Source organism: Prionailurus viverrinus, chromosome A2 (genome assembly GCF_022837055.1).
Source record: "Prionailurus viverrinus isolate Anna chromosome A2, UM_Priviv_1.0, whole genome shotgun sequence".
Classification (NCBI taxonomy): domain Eukaryota; kingdom Metazoa; phylum Chordata; class Mammalia; order Carnivora; family Felidae; genus Prionailurus; species Prionailurus viverrinus.
In genome coordinates this window covers 13,313,981-13,330,607 of record NC_062562.1, presented here as the reverse complement: position 1 = coordinate 13,330,607, position 16,627 = coordinate 13,313,981, and the positions used below count along the sequence as shown (strand labels likewise).

Genomic DNA, 16,627 nt, shown 5'->3' with positions numbered 1-16,627 from the left:
GGGAGGGGCAGAGAGAGGAGACACAGAACCCAAAGCAGGCTCCGGGCTCCGAGCTGTCAGCCCAGTGTCGGGTTCAAACTCGTGAACTGTGACATCATGACCTGAGCCGGAAGTCTGCCGCTCAACCGACTGAGCCGCCCAGGCGCCCCCGGAAGGATGGAAGAAGGTATTTGGGGCCAGGGGGAGCAGTGGGGGCAAAGACTCGGAAGGACACGTAGAGAAAGTTATTCTGTAATGTGAGGCCGTGTGTGGTGTGCATGAGAGAAGGAGCCACTGCCGGACGGGGGATCTCAGGGTTGGTGAGATCCAGGAGGTAGGAGCACGAACCCAGACTGCTCGTCCCTGGGCCCCCGTGGTTCGATCTGCAGGCTGGGACATCCTCAGGACCTCTGCCTTTGCCGTTCCCCCTGCCCGGAATGCCCTTCCCCGCATTTCCCCGTGGCCTGGCCATGAACAAGGCCACGTGTGTCCAAGTCTCAGCGCCGTGCCCAGCCTGTGGCAGGGGCCTGGTTTCCATGTGCCCTTGTCTCAGCTGCATGAGGCGCACGCAAGCCCACAGGCCCCGCCGGAGTTTGTGGTTTTCCCAAGAATTCCAGTGCCGGCCAGGAGCGGCCCCCAGGTGTGCTGGACGCCAAGGAAAACAGGAGGTGAGCTCATGGCCCGGCCGCAGGCAGCAGGCAAGGTGGGCACTGTCAGGGCACAGGCTTCGCTAGAAATGCCCAGGTTGGGGCTGACTGTTCCCACCCAGCCTCCCCACCAGGCCCGCTCCTCCTCCCTCACCCTCTGTGGCTCCCTATTGCCCTCGAGGACAGCCTGAGCTCCACACCACTGGCACTGCATCTCCTGACCCCCAACATCTCTCCACCCTGAGATCATTCCTGGTAACAGACCAGACTCCTCTCTGTCTCGGAATCTTCACATATTCTGTTCTACCTGGAATGCCTACCACCATTTTTTTTTGTTTTTGCCTGGCCATGTTCTCCTCACCTTCCTGGTCCCAGTTTAGCATTCCCTCCTCCTCTGAGAAGCCTACCCAGATTCCCCCCACACACCAGGCTGGGTCCAGCACCCTGGTGGAGCTCCCACTGCTCTCCGTGTATCCCCATCACAGCTCTGGCCCCTTTGGGTGATTATGCAAGCGGCCTCCCCACCAACCTGGGCTCCCCTAGAGGAAGGGGCCCCCTCTGGCTTGTCCGTCCTGTGTCAAGAGTCCAGCGCAGGACGTGACACACGGTAGGTGTTCAATGTGTGTTTGTGGAGTAAGTCGATGTGTCTGAAACGCCCCCCTCCCCAAGCCACACGTGCTTCGCTATGTCAGAACTGTCTTCACTTCGCTCTGCTGAGTTGAGTCCTTCTTTTCCTTTAGCTTTCCCTTCCACCTCCTCCGGGAAGCCCTTAGTGACTTCTCTGGAACCTCTCTGATTTCACCCTTGCCCCTTGCGGTGGCCTTGGGCTAGCCACTTCCCCTCTCTGGGCCTCAGTGTTCTGATCCATACGACAGAGGCTTTGAGCACTTGGAAAGCGGGTGGAGAGGGTTAACTCCAGAAAGTCAAAGTGTTTTGTAGCTCAGGAGCGAGGCTGAGCTGGGAGGGACGATTTTCCTGATTAGAAGTAATTTTTATTTTTATTACAGGCTGTTCCCACAGCAGCTGGAGCGGAGCTCGGAAGGTATGGCGAAGTCTCCGCAAACAGAAGTCCCGGCCACCCCCCTCAGACCTCCTCCAGCTGGAGCCCTTTAATTTGCGCACTCCTCTGCTGGGGATGGAAACAGGCACAGAGAGATGTCATTTGCCTCATTTTGAAGCAAGTGAAGAGGGAGTGGAGGGCCAGTCGGCCTGACTGAAAGCAGAGTCGGGGGTGGGGGTCCTAACTTTCAGCGTCTCTTGACTGGTTCCCCAGCTGTGAGCTGAGGGGAGCCGCTGTACGGATTGCTTCGTACTCAGTTAGGTCCCAATCTTGGCATACAGCAGGCACTCAATAGAGAAGTGAGAGAGAGGGCTGGAGGGTGGTCCCACTGGACTCCCTGCCCTATCGACCCCTACCCCGGCTCCCCGTGACTCAGTTTCCCCGCCGTGTCCGGGTTCAGCAACACTGGGCGGGGCCTCGAACGCAGAGGCCAGCGCCATCTGTTTACCTTGCGGCTGGACGCTGGGCAGGGCCGCGGGTGGGCCGTCCCCGGAGCCGGCTGAGCCGCCGGGATAAATACGCCCCGCGGGCCTCGTGGGCAGCAGAGAGCGAGCTGCAGTCCAGCTCCCCGCCGCCGCCATGGTTCCTGCCGCCGCCTGCGTTCTCCTGCTCACCCTGGCAGCCCTCCGTGCGTCGGGCCAGGGCCAGATACAGATAGGTAAGCAGCCCCTTCCCCCACGCGTGGCCTCGACCCTCAACCGTACCGGAGGACCCGTGAGGCCTGGGGTCGCGGCTTCTTGGGGGCTCAGGGACTGCTCATCGGGGCATGCAGGTCGGAGAAACCAGGCAGCAGGGCTGACGCTCAAGGAATGAGGGAGTCCCAGGGCCCTGCCGCGGTAAGGACTGGTGTGGCGGGGTTCCCCAAACCCCGACGCCCCACCAGCGCCCCCTGTCGGCACAGGTGCAGATCTGGGCCCGCAGATGCTTCGGGAACTTCAGGAAACCAACGCGGCTCTGCAGGATGTGCGGGAGCTGTTGCGGCAGCAGGTGCGGACCGGGGGGGGGGGGGGGGGGGCGAGGAGTGCGGAGGAGGGGAGTGAGGCCTGGAAGAGGAGGAGAGGCAGGGGGATGGGAGAAGGAGGTGCCGGTGGAGATGGAGAGGATCGTGGGTACCAAGGTCCAGGGAGGAAGTTGTAGAGAAGAGGGAGAAGGGAGTCCCAGGGGTAGAAGGTTCCGCGGGAGATGACAGGGGTCGGGGGGGGGGGGGCGGGGAAGGGAGTCCCAAGGAAGGAAGAGAGGTGCTGGGAGGATAGGGAGTCCGAGGGGGTGGAGGGAGGGTCCGAGGGGAGTGGGTGGGTCTGTGGGGAGGGAGTCTGGGGGAAGGGAGAGGAGACTCAAGGGAGGAAAAGAGGGATGGGGCCTCGCTGACTACACCCCGTCTCCCCCTGCACCGCAGGTCAAGGAGATCACGTTTCTGAAAAACACAGTGATGGAGTGTGACGCGTGCGGTGAGCACAGCTGGGGCGGCAGAGGCGCGGCAGGCGGGGAGATCGAGAAGAGTTGGGGAGACAAAGACGGAGACAGCGAAGGAAAGACCGGGAGGAAAAGGGACAGGACGAGAGACGGAGGCTGCCAGATGGAGAGACTGGATGAGGGATGGAGAGAGACGAACAAGGAGGGGGAGACAGAGACTATGGGAAGGGAGAGGGGGACACACGAAAAGAAGCAGAGGCCGTGCGAGAGACGGAGGGAGATGCAGAGACGCTCTGGGAGAAGCAGAAAACTGACGCGCGCGGAGATGCAGAGACTGGAAAAGCCTAGCGGGCCTGGAGCGGGGTCCGGGGCGGGGTCGCAGAAAGCCCGGGATCTCGCCACGCCCCCAGGGGCGGCCCTCCAGGAAGGGGCGTGCTCCTGATAGACTCCGCCCCCGGGGCTGGGCCCTGACCAGCCCCACTTCACCACCCGCAGGGATGCAGCCGGCGCGCACCCCAGGTCTGAGCGTGCGCCCCCTCTCCCAGTGCGCGCCCGGCTTCTGCTACCCAGGCGTGGTTTGCACTCAGACGGCAAGCGGCGCGCGCTGTGGACCTTGCCCCGCGGGCTTCACTGGCAATGGCTCGCACTGTGTCGACGTCAACGAGGTGCGCCCGTCCCCCACCCCGCCGACGACCCCCCTATAACACCGGTCCCTACAACTACCGACCTCCCCAACGATTTCTTCCTCGGCTGAAAGTGCTCACCCGGAGGCCCTCTTCACCTCCGGGGGCGCCCGTCCGGACGACCCCCTTGACGCCGGGGCGGGGGGGGGGGGGCACTCATCCAGACCACTTCCCTTACCACCAGTGACGCCGGTCCCGCCAACCCCCTCCGTAGCCAGTGACGGCCGCCCCGACCACTCTCCTACAGCCGAGAGTGGTCCGCCCCAAAGGCCCCCCTCACCTCCGGGGCTCGGAAGCCCCAACGACCCTTCAACCACCGCGAGGAGCCCGCTCGGACGACCCTCCCACGGCCGGGCACGCACGCCTCGACGGCCACTTCCCCCCTCTGCTGGGGACGCCCGCCCTCACAATTCCTTCCCCCGCCCTTGAGCACCCAGCCCTTCGGCTCCCAGGAACAGCCCCTCTCTCCGCCAGGTCGCTCCCCTGCCCCCATCAAGGCGAAGTCGCGTCTGACCCCTGGGATAATGGCCTTTGCCCCACAAGCCCCCCCCCCCCCAAGTGCTGGCTAATGGCCCTTGAATTTTCTAAGTTCAAGCCCCCAAAATCTTGAGGCGCCGCTCTCGACGGGGCTCTCCTCCTGCGTCCTCTGACCCTCCGTGGCCTTTCCTCCCCCAGTGCAACGCCCATCCCTGCTTCCCGCGCGTCCGCTGCATCAACACTAGCCCCGGCTTCCGCTGCGAGGCTTGCCCGCCCGGGTTCAGCGGCCCCGCCCACGAGGGCGTGGGGCTGGCCTTCGCCAAAGCCAACAAGCAGGTGAGGGCCGTGGAGGGGTGGGCTTCATCAGGGAAAAGGCCCGCTAGCCTTGCGGCTATTTTCCTGCCTGGCTTCAGTGGGAAGGGGTGGAGCCCGGGGCCCGGGGGATGGATAGAGGAAGGGTCCTCATCAAGATGGTGGAGGTTGGGGGAGGAATGTAGGTAGGGGAGAGGTAGGATGCAGAGGAGACGTGAACCGGGTGGGAGGTATGAGGGTTTTCTGCGCAGGGGCGGTGACCTCTGCGCTCCCTGCCATCCAGGTTTGCACGGACATTAACGAGTGTGAGACCGGACAGCATAACTGCGTCCCCAACTCCGTGTGCGTCAATACCCGGGTAAGGCACGGTAGGAGCGGGGGAAGGATCGAGACACTGGGGGAGGGTGAGAAGTGGCAGGCAGCCCGAGCTCACTGCCCGCGCGGCCCGGGCCCAGGGCTCCTTCCAGTGCGGCCCTTGCCAGCCCGGCTTCGTGGGCGACCAGGCATCCGGCTGCCATCGGCGCTCACAGCGCTTCTGCCCCGACGGCACGCCCAGCCCGTGCCACGAGAAGGCCGACTGCATCCTGGAACGCGATGGCTCGAGGTCGTGCGTGGTGAGTGCGGGCGAGCAGAAACGACCTTGGCATGGGGTACGAGGGGGTGGGGTGGGTGGCGAACACGCCGGGGCACCTACTCACCACCCCACCCGCAGTGCGCCGTTGGCTGGGCCGGCAACGGCCTCGTCTGCGGCCGAGACACGGATTTGGACGGCTTCCCCGACGAGAAGCTGCGCTGCCCGGAACGCCAGTGCCGCAAGGTGGGCGGGGTCTGAAGGGCCAGAACGCGCGGTGGTGGGCGGGGCTCCCTAGCCACGCTCCTCACGCCGGCCGTGTCCTCCCCCCAGGACAACTGCGTGACGGTGCCCAACTCAGGGCAAGAGGACGTGGATCGCGACGGCATCGGAGACGCCTGCGACCCGGATGCCGACGGGGACGGGGTCCTCAACGAGCAGGTGGGGCCAAACGTCGGGGCCTAGGTTAGGCAAGGTGGGGCTGTGGCTTGGGTGAGGGAAGTGGCCTCAGAGGATGTGGACTGGGGGCGGGGGGGTGCCCAGGAAGGATGACCGCTGCTCTGCGGAGGAGGCGGGGCCTCGGAGCTGGTCTGGTCTGGGCAGTGACATTTGCCCCTCCAGGCCTGACCGGCCCCCCCCTCCCCCCGGTAATCGGCCCTGTCCCCCAGGACAACTGTAAACTGGTGCGGAACCCAGACCAGCGCAATGCGGACGGCGATAAGTGGGGTGATGCGTGCGACAATTGCCGGTCCCAGAAGAACGATGACCAAAAGGACACAGATCAGGACGGCAAAGGCGACGCCTGCGACGACGACATCGACGGCGACCGTGAGAGCAGCAGAAGGGAGGGGGGGAGGGAAGGGCAAGCACCGAGGGGCGCGGCTTGCCTGAGGGCGGAGCTCGGCTAGTTTTTGAAGCTGCTGCGGGTGAGCTCGGTCCAGGGCTCCAGGGACCACGGACTGTGCTCCTGCGGGCAGAAAAATAAGGCTGGGACACGACGCGAAGGGGAAGCGGCAGGAACATTTGGAGGAGGGGAGGGGGGCCCTGTGTCAGATGCTGCAAGGAGTAAGTAGTTGGACAGAGACGTGAGCCTGCAGTTTAGGGCCAGGGAGGTGCCAGGTTTACACCTGGGGCAGACACTCAGCATGGTGCATTCCCAGGGCCAGCGGAGGGTCCAGGCTGAGCTTCCTCTGTGAGTGAGAGCCAGTCCCTTCACCCGCCGTCCATCAAGTCTCTGAGGCTTGGGCCAATGCCCTACTTGATTTAACTTTGTAGCGCTGGGAGCCCCGAGAGGCGCAGGACTGTGTCCCAGGCCAGCCCCAGGTTTGCTGCTGCCTTGCCGAAGTTAGCCGGGTCCCGCCCCCAACCTGGGATCCTGTGCTGTCCCCCTGCTTCTCGCAGGGATCCGAAATACGGTGGACAACTGCCCAAGGGTGCCAAACTCAGACCAGAAGGACAGCGATGGTGATGGTGTAGGGGATGCCTGTGACAACTGCCCCCAGAAGAGCAACGCAGACCAGGTGAGCGCCGGAGGCACCCCAGCTGGGTCAGACCCCTGAGGTGAGCTCCAGACTAGTTAAGGAGACTGAAGCGTGGTCTAAGCATGGTTCCTTGGGGTCAGGAGGACCTTGGTTCTGGAACTCGGGATCGGTGGGAGGCTTCTGAATTCCTCTGCCTTGATTTCCGACTCATGCATCCACCTTCCCTAGAGTGATGTGGACCACGACTTTGTGGGAGACGCTTGCGACAGTGACCAAGACCAGTAAGGAGGCCATCTGGGGTGGGGGTGGGGACTGAGGGTGGGCGACCCCGACGCAGCCCTCTGGGAAATCTCACTGTCTCTCTGTCCCACCCACCAATTCTAGGGATGGGGATGGGCACCAGGACTCACGGGACAACTGCCCTACAGTACCAAATAGTGCCCAGCAGGATTCAGATCACGATGGCCAGGGTGACGCCTGCGACGAGGATGATGACAACGACGGGGTCCCTGACAGTCGGGACAACTGCCGCCTGGTGCCCAACCCAAATCAGGAAGATGTAGACCGTAAGGGCAGGGGGCAGGGCCTGTGGTGGGTTAGAGGCTGTTGTGGAGACCTGGGCGTGTATGGGAGGGGCTGGGACGTGGTATGGGCGGGACCTATGGCAGATGTGGGCGTGACTAGGCCCTGGGCGGGGCTGGCGCTGACTCCACCACGGGGGTCTCTCAGGGGACGGAGTGGGCGACGTGTGCCAGGGCGACTTCGACGCGGACAAAGTGGTGGACAAGATCGATGTGTGTCCGGAGAATGCCGAGGTCACCCTCACTGACTTCCGGGCCTTCCAGACGGTCGTGCTGGACCCCGAAGGCGACGCTCAGATAGATCCCAACTGGGTGGTGCTCAACCAGGTGGGGACAGGGCCCCGCGGAAGGTGGTGGGGTTGGGTCCTCAGCTGGGGGCGGGGGAACCGAGGACCCATGCGGCCGACCTGAGGCCCTTCTTCCTTTGACCCCATCAGGGTATGGAGATCGTGCAGACGATGAACAGCGACCCTGGCCTGGCTGTGGGTGAGACACGGAGAGGGGTCCAGGCCGTACAGCTAGCCAAATAGGGGGCGGGGCCAGGGGCGGGCCTGAAGTTAGGAAAGGCGGAGCCAGGTTGAGTCTGGGCTCTGGGGTCCAACAGTTCTGGACTCTGAAGGAGCGTGACCCAAGGCATGTCACAGGCCCAGGGATGTGGTCGTGGCTGGACTCGGGGGCGGGTATATGGGTGGGGATCTGGGCCTAGGGGCAAGTTGGACTCCAGAGGGGCGGGGCCGGGGGGAGGCAGGGCCCCAATGGGGAGAGCCCCACCGCTCCCTTCTCTTCCCCAGGTTACACGGCCTTCAATGGCGTGGACTTTGAAGGCACGTTCCACGTGAACACGGCCACGGATGACGACTACGCAGGCTTCATCTTTGGCTACCAGGACAGCTCCAGCTTTTATGTGGTTATGTGGAAGCAGATGGAACAGACGTACTGGCAGGCGAACCCTTTCCGTGCAGTGGCTGAACCCGGCATTCAGCTCAAGGTGTCCGCGGCCCTGCCTGACCTCCCTCAGTCCCTGAGCTCTCTAGGAGGCCCCAAATCCTCCCAAGGTCTCCCAAAGCCTTTACAGCCCCCTAGCGTCATCCTGTGGACCTTAGAGTCCTTTCAGCACCCCCTGGATTCCTACAGGCCCTCAAACACTCCCCTAGGGCCCCCAAACTTCCTTTGGGCCCCGAAACCTCACGGAGCCCTAAACTTCCCCTCGGGTTCCAAATCCTCCTGCAGAACCCCTAGACCCCAGTAAGTCACTGAAACCCTCCAGCAAATTCCCCAAATCCTACAGAGCCCAGTTTATCCCATGGACACCCAAAACTTTCTATGGGTCACTAAGTCATCTCGCAGACCCCTCCAAATCCTCTCAGACTCCAAACCTGTCCACGGACTCCCAAATCCTCGCGTGCGCTTCCAGACCATCCCTGCCCCCCCCCCATACCCGACCCGCAAATCTCCACGTGGCCCCCAAGAAGGCTTCCTTGCAGGCATCCCATCCAGGCACCCGAGAGCCTCCCACCACTGCCAAAACCTGTCCCACCAGGCAGGGTTCTGCAGGGCTCCGATAGCCTGGGCAGTCTCTGACTCTGTTGCCCCGTCCCTGGGCATGGCAGGCTGTGAAGTCCTCCACAGGCCCCGGGGAGCAGCTGCGGAATGCACTCTGGCACACGGGGGACACAGCGTCGCAGGTGCGGCTGCTGTGGAAGGACCCCCGCAACGTGGGTTGGAAGGACAAGACGTCCTACCGCTGGTTCCTGCAGCACCGGCCTCAAGTGGGCTACATCAGGTGGGGACCTCGCCCCTTGCCAGTGGACCAGAAGTCCCTTGCTCTGTCCTGGCTCCTGGAGGTTCAGGGGACCTCGGTACCCTTACCTGTAAAATGGGAATGATACGGGCAGGTAGAATTAACTGTGTCTGGCTCTGGGACATGACACTTCTCCTAGGACGCAGGACACAGCAGGTCCTCAGACGGTGGGGTCCTGCTTGTTTCTCAGTCCCCACTGCACTGCCAGGAAGTCCATCCTGTCACACAGGGAAGCTGAGGCTCAGGTCAGAAGCCCCACCTGCCCTGAGAGTGGCCCAGGCGGGGGGGGGGGGGGGACACACGGCCTCCACTCCCAGAGAGGAGGGGACTCGTCTTCCAGGGCAGACGCCAAGGCCTCAGAGGGGAGGGCCTAGCCCAGGGCCCCACCTCGCTGTCCCATCCTCCCCCCAGAGTGCGGTTCTACGAGGGCCCTGAGCTGGTGGCTGACAGCAACGTGGTCCTGGACACGACCATGAGGGGTGGCCGCCTGGGGGTCTTTTGCTTCTCCCAAGAGAACATCATCTGGGCCAATCTGCGTTACCGCTGCAATGGTGAGGGGAGAGCCCTGCTTGGGGGGCGGGGGTGGGAGTCCATCCTGCCCAACCTCACCCCCTCTCACTCGCTGGCCCTTTCTCCACAGACACCATCCCTGAGGACTACGAGACTCAGAGGCTGCTGCAGGCCTAGGGACGGGCGTGGGGACCCACTGCTGGAAGAAGGTCACCCCCAGGGCTGCCCTCAGCACGCCAAGCAGGGAGCTCAGTGCCCGGCTCCGAGGGGTGGCTGGACTGGGGGAGGGAAGGCTGAGGGGCTCAGAGAAGACAAAATAAAGTGTGTGCGGTGGAGTGGCTGGCTGTGGTCTCTGCTTCAGGGAGATCGTGGGGTGGGGCCAGGAAAGGCTGGGCCGGGGACCCCAGACCTGCTAATGACTACCCGTCCCCTTGCCCCGAGTGGCTGGGGACCAGCGGCCTGACTAGGAGTGTCCAACACTGACTGGGGAGGCCCCGGGCCTGCCACTGCATCCTACCCACTTGAGGTCACAGGGCTGGATCCCCACCACTGAGTGCCTGCCCCCAGGATCCTGGGGTCCTTCCCCTTCCAGGCAATAGGCCCAACTAGCTGGCTAGGGGTGGGGGTGAGGGGCTCACACCTGGGTGTCCACGTTCATGTGTGTGTGTGTGTGTGTGTGTGTGTGTGTGGCGGGGGGCCTGTGTGTGGCTCCCACTTGATATACCTACTGGCCCACGTTCCATCCCCAGTGTAGGGGAAGGGGCAGGAAAAAAGGAGAGGAGGCAGGGACGAAAACATTGGATTTTTATTATGTTTCATTACAAAGGATGCAAAGGTACAAAGACAAAAGCGTCCACGCCAGAGAGGATGGGCAGGGGCCGGCCGAGTGCGCCCTGAGCCGCCCGCCCCCACCCACCGTGGGCACCCAACCCACGGCCCACGGACATCCACAGCAGAGTGTACATGCTGGGGGCAGGGGCAGAGCCAGCCTGGGGACAGAGGGAAACAGGTGGAGCAGGGCTTGGACCGGCAGGTTTGCATATATCAGTGGTGCCGCCCAGCCCCTTGGGGGGCAGTTTCCTATGGGGGGGGGCACAGCGGGGCCAGTGGACCTTGGCTGCCAAAGCCCTCCCTCTCAGGGACTGGTGGCAAAGGCCACAGCTGTGTCCACTTGTCCCGAGTGGACAAGAGGTCAGAAGTGATGGGCTAGGATGGGCTGGGCATTGATTGGCCCCAGAGTCCAGAGCCCTGCGAGATGGGGGCAACACCACGCCCTGCATGTGCCACATGTCCCTGGCATCTTGGGACGGGGTGTTGAGGGCTGGCCAAGAGGGCAGGTGGAAAGAACTATTTGGAGCCAGCATCACTCTGATGTCCAGACCTTAGCCCCCACCCTGTCGGGGAGGACCCTGAGGCCCGAGACCCATGGGTCTGAGTCAGTGACAAGAGGGAAACTGAGGCCCAGGTCACGAGGGTCTTTTTCTCACCGCCGCCCCACCCCCACCCCCACGCCCCGCCAATGCCTTTGAAGAGTATCCCGGCGCCCAGGCCTGGGGATACAGGTTGCCCCATCTCCCTCTCCTGGGAGTGGCCACTTTGGAGAGAATGTGTCTGTGGCCAGTTGCCTGTGGCTAAGGGTTATGAAAGGGCACTGAGCCCCACCCAACCAGGGACCTTGGAGGCCAAAGGCCAAGAGAAACCAAGGAGAGTCAGCTCAGGCTGAGATGGCAGGGCAGGGCCTGATGGAGGAGTGTACCAGGAACCCCTAGTCACACACTATGAGGCCCCCAGAAGGTGGAGGCACAGGTTCCAAGGAGAACGGGAGCAGAAACAGACCTAGCTGCCCACTCACCCCGGGCAGGCCTCCAGCAGTGGGGGGAGGCACACAGTCCTCCCCACAGTTCTGCAAGCCAAGTGGGAAGGGCTCAGGGGGCCACAGCTCCCTCTCCTGGAGCATCACCTGCAGGGGTGATGGGTCAAGACCAGGGGCACCGGATACCCTTGACCTTGTGGCCCCCCTACCCTACCCCCACAATGAGAGCCCCTGTGGCCTCTACCTACAGGTCCATCAGAACCCAGTGAGGGTGGTGGGTGCAGGTGCTGCTTTGTCAGGACTGGGGGTGGGGAGTGGAGGGCTCCCCAATAACCGCCAGGCCTTACCACACCCAGACTGTACCTAGGAGTGGGGATGCTTTCTTTGGAAATGCAGAAAACCCAGAATCCAGATGGGGCTGGGAGTTTGGAAGGATGCTTGGTTATGAACCAGCTCAGGGTCGGCTGAGATGTGGAGGTCTGGGGAGGGGGCACGTTCCCATGTGTCCTCGGCTGCCCTGGGGGCCCCTCTAAGGATAGTCCCTCATGGGGGCTCATTGGGCCCAGGATGCTGGACGGTGGGGAAGGCAGTCTCTACTGCTTGAGCCCCACTCAGCCCCCCAAAGACCCGGCGCCTGCTCCCATCCTGACCGGGCCACAGCTAGCACCTGGCATACAGCTCAAAAACTGGACACCCACCGCTGGACACACGGATGGACACAGAGCCTCTCACCCTCCATGTGGGGGTCTCAGAGTGTTCGATGTCCGTTCTCATCTGCCCCACTATGACACACGGGCCTCACCACAGGGCCCACTTGGCTAGGCATCCTCCGGGGAGCTCAGCCACCCAAAGAACTCATGCCAAACACACAGACATCAGAACCCTCCTTTCCCAGCCCCCCAAAAGCCACAAGTAGACAAGAGCAGAAAGAGGCTGCAAAGGCCAGCCTGAGTGTCTCAGGACCCCTGTGCTCAGTGCACACCCTTGGGGCAGGCAGGTGGCTCAGAAGCCAGCAGGGAGGTCTGGGTGGAGGTGCTGCTGGGGAAAGGCCCCAAACACACACGGCTGCCCTCCCCTTAGGCCTTGCTAGTCCCAGGGAGTCCTATGGACAGCAATGGCAGGGGGGACTGGACCCACCACAATTAGGGCTCCTTCTCTGGCTTATCCCCCACAGGAGAGTGTAGACAGTTTTTGGATACTGTCAGCTGTGGCCCCTAAATTTTGCTAAAGGGTCAGCTTGCCCCCTGAGCTTTCCACTGAGGGTCTCAGGGCCTCTTGCCCCAAGGGGCCGCCCCACCCCACCCCCACCGCTTCCTGCCCAGAAGTGTGTCAGAAGGAAGCAGGGCATGTGAGGAGAATGGCAGGGGTGGGGGGAATGCGGGATGCCCCCGAAGAGTGCTGCCTGTTTTCTCCCTGGTAAGGACATAGCGGGGAAGGAGGTTGGCATGGGTACCTGTGACAGGGAACACGATCCCGACAAGACCCCTTCTCCTCCCCCACATCAGCCCTGGACACTGCGTGTGGGGGGTGACTTTGATGGGTGGTGGCATAAACCCTCTTCTCTGAAGGACACAGAGAGGGGCTGATCCCGGGCTCTACTTTGGCCCACAAGCCTCTGTGGGGGTAATAAACTCATTGCCCTGGGGGCTTGGAGGACAGAGGGTAAACTGAGGCAGGTGGGAACACACTGTTCGGTTTGTGTTCCTGGGGCAGAAATTCGCACAGCTGTAGGGGACTGAAATCAGGAGCACTCGGGGGGCAGCAGTGGGGGGACAGACAGGCCTAGCCTCTGACTTCATGTGGGCTGAGCATCCAGGCCTGTCCAGAACGAGCGAGCGAGGACACAGGCGGCGGGGTCTATATACAATATTCAGGGGCCCCGGCCCACCCCTCACGGCGCAGCTCGCCTGAAATCACAGTATTTTCACATCACAAGTTAAAGGGCTGGTTCCCTTAGGCTGTCCTGTTTCAGGAAGTCTTGGCAATTCAAGAATATTTAGTAGAGAAGCAATATTTAAGAAATAAACAAAATCCCCTGTTGCAGACCTCAGGAGGCCTGCCCAGGCCCAGGCAGGGGTATGAACCCTTTGAGGACACAGGGATGCCTGGCCACTGGCTCCTGGCTGGGACCCCCTCCCTGGGAAAACTGCACCTATGCCCCTCATGAGCCGAAGTGGCCATGTAAATACAATGTCACCTGTGCCCCTGGCCAAGAGGATGCTGGAAACAGGCTGCAGGGGTGGACACCCTCCCTCTCCTGCCCATCTGCACTGAGAACTGGGTGCCGGGCAGACAGGAAATACGGGCTGACGAGGCTCCCACATGGGGTCCACGATGCCTTGTTTGAAAATTGCATCCAGGAAGGTTTATAATTTTATTAAGGCCATTTTTTAAAAAGTTCTACATACAAGTCTAATGGTAATCAAACTCTTCTATGTACATGTAGTTTTCTTAAAAAAAAAAAAAAAAAAAAAAAAAAAAGTCTCACTCTTTGCTCCCAGCCCCTACCTCAGTAAGAGGCTGGGCCCTTGACCTGGACGGACTAACCCCGGACTAACCCCGTGTCCCTTAGCCCAGACGAGGGTATCAGGGGCCAAATGACTGAGGAGGGGGCCTTCTTACACCTGTGGCAGCCCAGTCACTTGGCCACGTGCTAACAGCCCGGCCCAGGAACAAGAGAGATGGATGTCATTAGATCAAATCTGGCTCCCACGGACAGAGGCGAGGGCTCTTGAGACCCAGAGGCAGTGGCTGCGACGCCACAGAGAAGAATCACACCGGGCAGAAGGTGCGGGCCCGGCCTGCAGGCCAAGGAGCCAGCAAGAGCTCAGGATGCGGCTTCGGAGGGACTGCAACAGAAGTTCCTATTTCAAAGCAGCTGACGGGAAACAAAGACAGCCCCGTCACCCCTCCTGGGGCCTGGAGGGTACAGGGACAGCCCCCGGCACGGTGGCCGAGCCCTGATGGTCACCACGGCCTCCGGAGGCACTTCAAGAGGCACCTGGAAACCTCCCGCTACGACAACACTGCTCTTTGCCCCCCGAATCCAGCCCTGCCGGGAGGAACCATGAAAGGGATAGCTGAAGGGGACGAATGTCAGCTGGCTCTCGGGGTGGGGGGCAAGAGGACAGCCTCATCTTGGGGATGTCAGGACAGAGGGGCTGCAGTTGCCACCAGTCTCGGGGTCTGGGACTAGTCCTCCCTGAAGACCAGCGGGCACCTTGAGGATGGCCAGGCAGAGCTGGGTCTCGGAGAGACCCTTAATAAAAGCCGTGGCTCCCTCCTGGAATTCTGCCTCTCACGCGGCTGGAGCGGAGGCACCTCTAGCCACCTCAAGCTTCTGCCAGAGAGCCTACGAGGCCCAATCCGCCCTCACTCAGCCCTTCCGTTTTGAGATAATGTGGGCCTTAGCTAAAACGGCCAGAGACACAGCTCAGATCCGGGCAGGCAGCAGACTGCTTCCAGTTAGCTTAAAAAATATATAACATGGGATTTCTGGAATAAAAACATGCTCTCAGGCAAGTATTGGATCAAAAGAGTCAGCTACTTGTCTACAACCAAAGTGTAAATACAAACCAAAAGAAACAAACAAACAATAACACAACAAAAATGCCCTGGCCGCCCCCTCCCCACCCCATTCTTTAAATAACAGTGACAGTGACCAAGGTACAGGGAAGAAAAGATGAAAACAGGTTGAGAGATGAAAACAACCCCCAGAAACAACCCCTGCCTCCACATGCATCCCCTGGAAGGCCCTTTCGTCCTGGCCGGGGGCTTCACTTTCAGGGCAAAGGCGGCCACAGAGGGACCTGGCTGGGGGTGGGCAAAGCGGGAGCAAGGGCCCCAGGAAGATTTAGCTGCTTTGCATGCTCTGTTCACACCTTTTATATTCTACCTCCATGGGATGGATTCTAGCATTCTCTGAATGTGCTCAGAAATATAAAAGACAGCAGTCAAAATAGTGTTTATTTCGCTTTGTGTCTGCCCCTCTCTCTGGTGCCTTCTCCCCTTGGCAGGGTGGGGCTGGCTCTCTACCTAACCTCGGGCTGGGGGTGGCGGGCAGGTCGGGGGACCAGGAACGAAGGAAGGCAGTGAGAGCTGGACAACAGTCGGAAAATGCACCTCAGCCCACCGCCGCCGTGGACCACAGCGCCCCCTCCAGGCTGGCGGCCCTCCCCAACACGCTTTCCGCATTTTACAGGGGGACGGCTCATGGCCCAGGGTGGGGGGCGAGAGAGCACGCGCAGGGAGGCTCCGCGGGGGTGACACGCGGCCTCCCAAGGGAGGTGGACAGCTGGGGGGCGGGCGGGTGGGCAGGGGGCGCTTGGCGGCATTGCAAGCTCAGAATCACAAGCTCGGCCGTTTGCGAAGGACGGAGCGCGGCCGTCCCTGGGCTCAGGGAGACGCCGTCGGGACCACTGACCGGCGGGGTGATGGAGCCGGGGGCTGGGCGGCGATGTGCCGGGTGTGCAGCTCACAGACGGTCCATCCGGAAGGTGTCCTCGGTGGCCGGGTCGGCCAGGACCATGTCGGGGTCGTTGAGCATGTGCAGTCCATCCAGGGTCAGGGGGTCAATCTTGAGTTCGTCCAGGGGGAACTGGTTGTCCGAGTCGAAGCTGACATCACCGACCCCGGCCAGTGTGCTGGTCAGTTCTTTAGAGAGGCTGGGAGGGGACTCTCCCGTCACTGGAGCCGGGGGTGGAGGGGGAACACAGGACAAACAAGTCTCAGCGTGGCTCTGGCTCTCTGACCCCACGTCCTGTGCCTCCGTGGCCCCTGTCAATGCTCAGGGAAGAGGGGCTTGGGCCACACCAGGGGTGCTTACGTGGGGGGTTGCCCTCTAGGGGACACTGGCAACGTCTAGGGACATTTTTACTTGTCATGACTAGAGAAGAGGGAATGCTACTGGCATCAGGTGGGTGGAGACCAGGGATGCTGCTCAGCACAGGATGGTCCCACCACCCCAGGGAAAGATCTAGCCCCTCGTTATCAGCAGTGCCAAGGCTGGGAAGCCCTGAGCTAAGAGCCAGGTCAAATGTTTAGTGTGACCTGGCAGGAGCAGGGGCCTTTCCTGCTCTGCCAGGAGGTCTCCTCCACGTACGCCACAGAGAAGCAAACCGGGGTGTGTGTGCAACGTGTGCATCAGGGACCCTCCCTGTGGGTTGGGGGGATGTCTGAGTTCTCCCCAGAGAGACCCGGATTCAAACCTAGGCTCTCTCCTCTACTTGCAATGAGACCTTAGGCCTTAGTTTCCCAGTCTGAGACAGGGGTATAAAAGTCCTTCTGGGCTGTTGTGGCC

The 16,627-nt window shown here is 61.8% G+C and overlaps 2 protein-coding genes across 11 annotated transcripts in view; one reads left to right on the top strand and one right to left on the bottom strand.

Moving 5' to 3' along the window:
• The first annotated feature begins 2,255 nt into the window (after window positions 1–2,255).
• On the top strand, window positions 2,256–9,839 carry COMP (cartilage oligomeric matrix protein). Its single transcript, XM_047843002.1, has 19 exons — window positions 2,256–2,344; window positions 2,588–2,673; window positions 3,083–3,134; window positions 3,595–3,764; window positions 4,458–4,595; window positions 4,855–4,929; window positions 5,027–5,185; window positions 5,284–5,388; window positions 5,476–5,583; window positions 5,811–5,970; window positions 6,544–6,662; window positions 6,852–6,904; window positions 7,008–7,189; window positions 7,353–7,531; window positions 7,642–7,690; window positions 7,996–8,192; window positions 8,815–8,987; window positions 9,417–9,556; window positions 9,646–9,839. Exons 1-19 carry the CDS (start codon window positions 2,266–2,268, stop codon window positions 9,690–9,692), a joined length of 2,271 nt encoding a protein of 756 aa, XP_047698958.1. The 5' UTR covers window positions 2,256–2,265; the 3' UTR covers window positions 9,693–9,839.
• Window positions 9,840–10,312: 473 nt separating this feature from the next.
• CRTC1 (CREB regulated transcription coactivator 1) overlaps window positions 10,313–16,627 on the bottom strand; it is a 76,543-nt gene continuing 70,228 nt past the window's right edge. For all 10 annotated transcript variants that reach the window (XM_047843014.1, XM_047843023.1, XM_047843024.1 and 7 more), the window contains one exon: window positions 10,313–16,014. In XM_047843014.1, coding sequence (XP_047698970.1) covers window positions 15,803–16,014 — 212 coding nt within the window. In that variant the 3' untranslated portion in view covers window positions 10,313–15,802. The remainder of the gene's footprint in view (window positions 16,015–16,627) is intronic.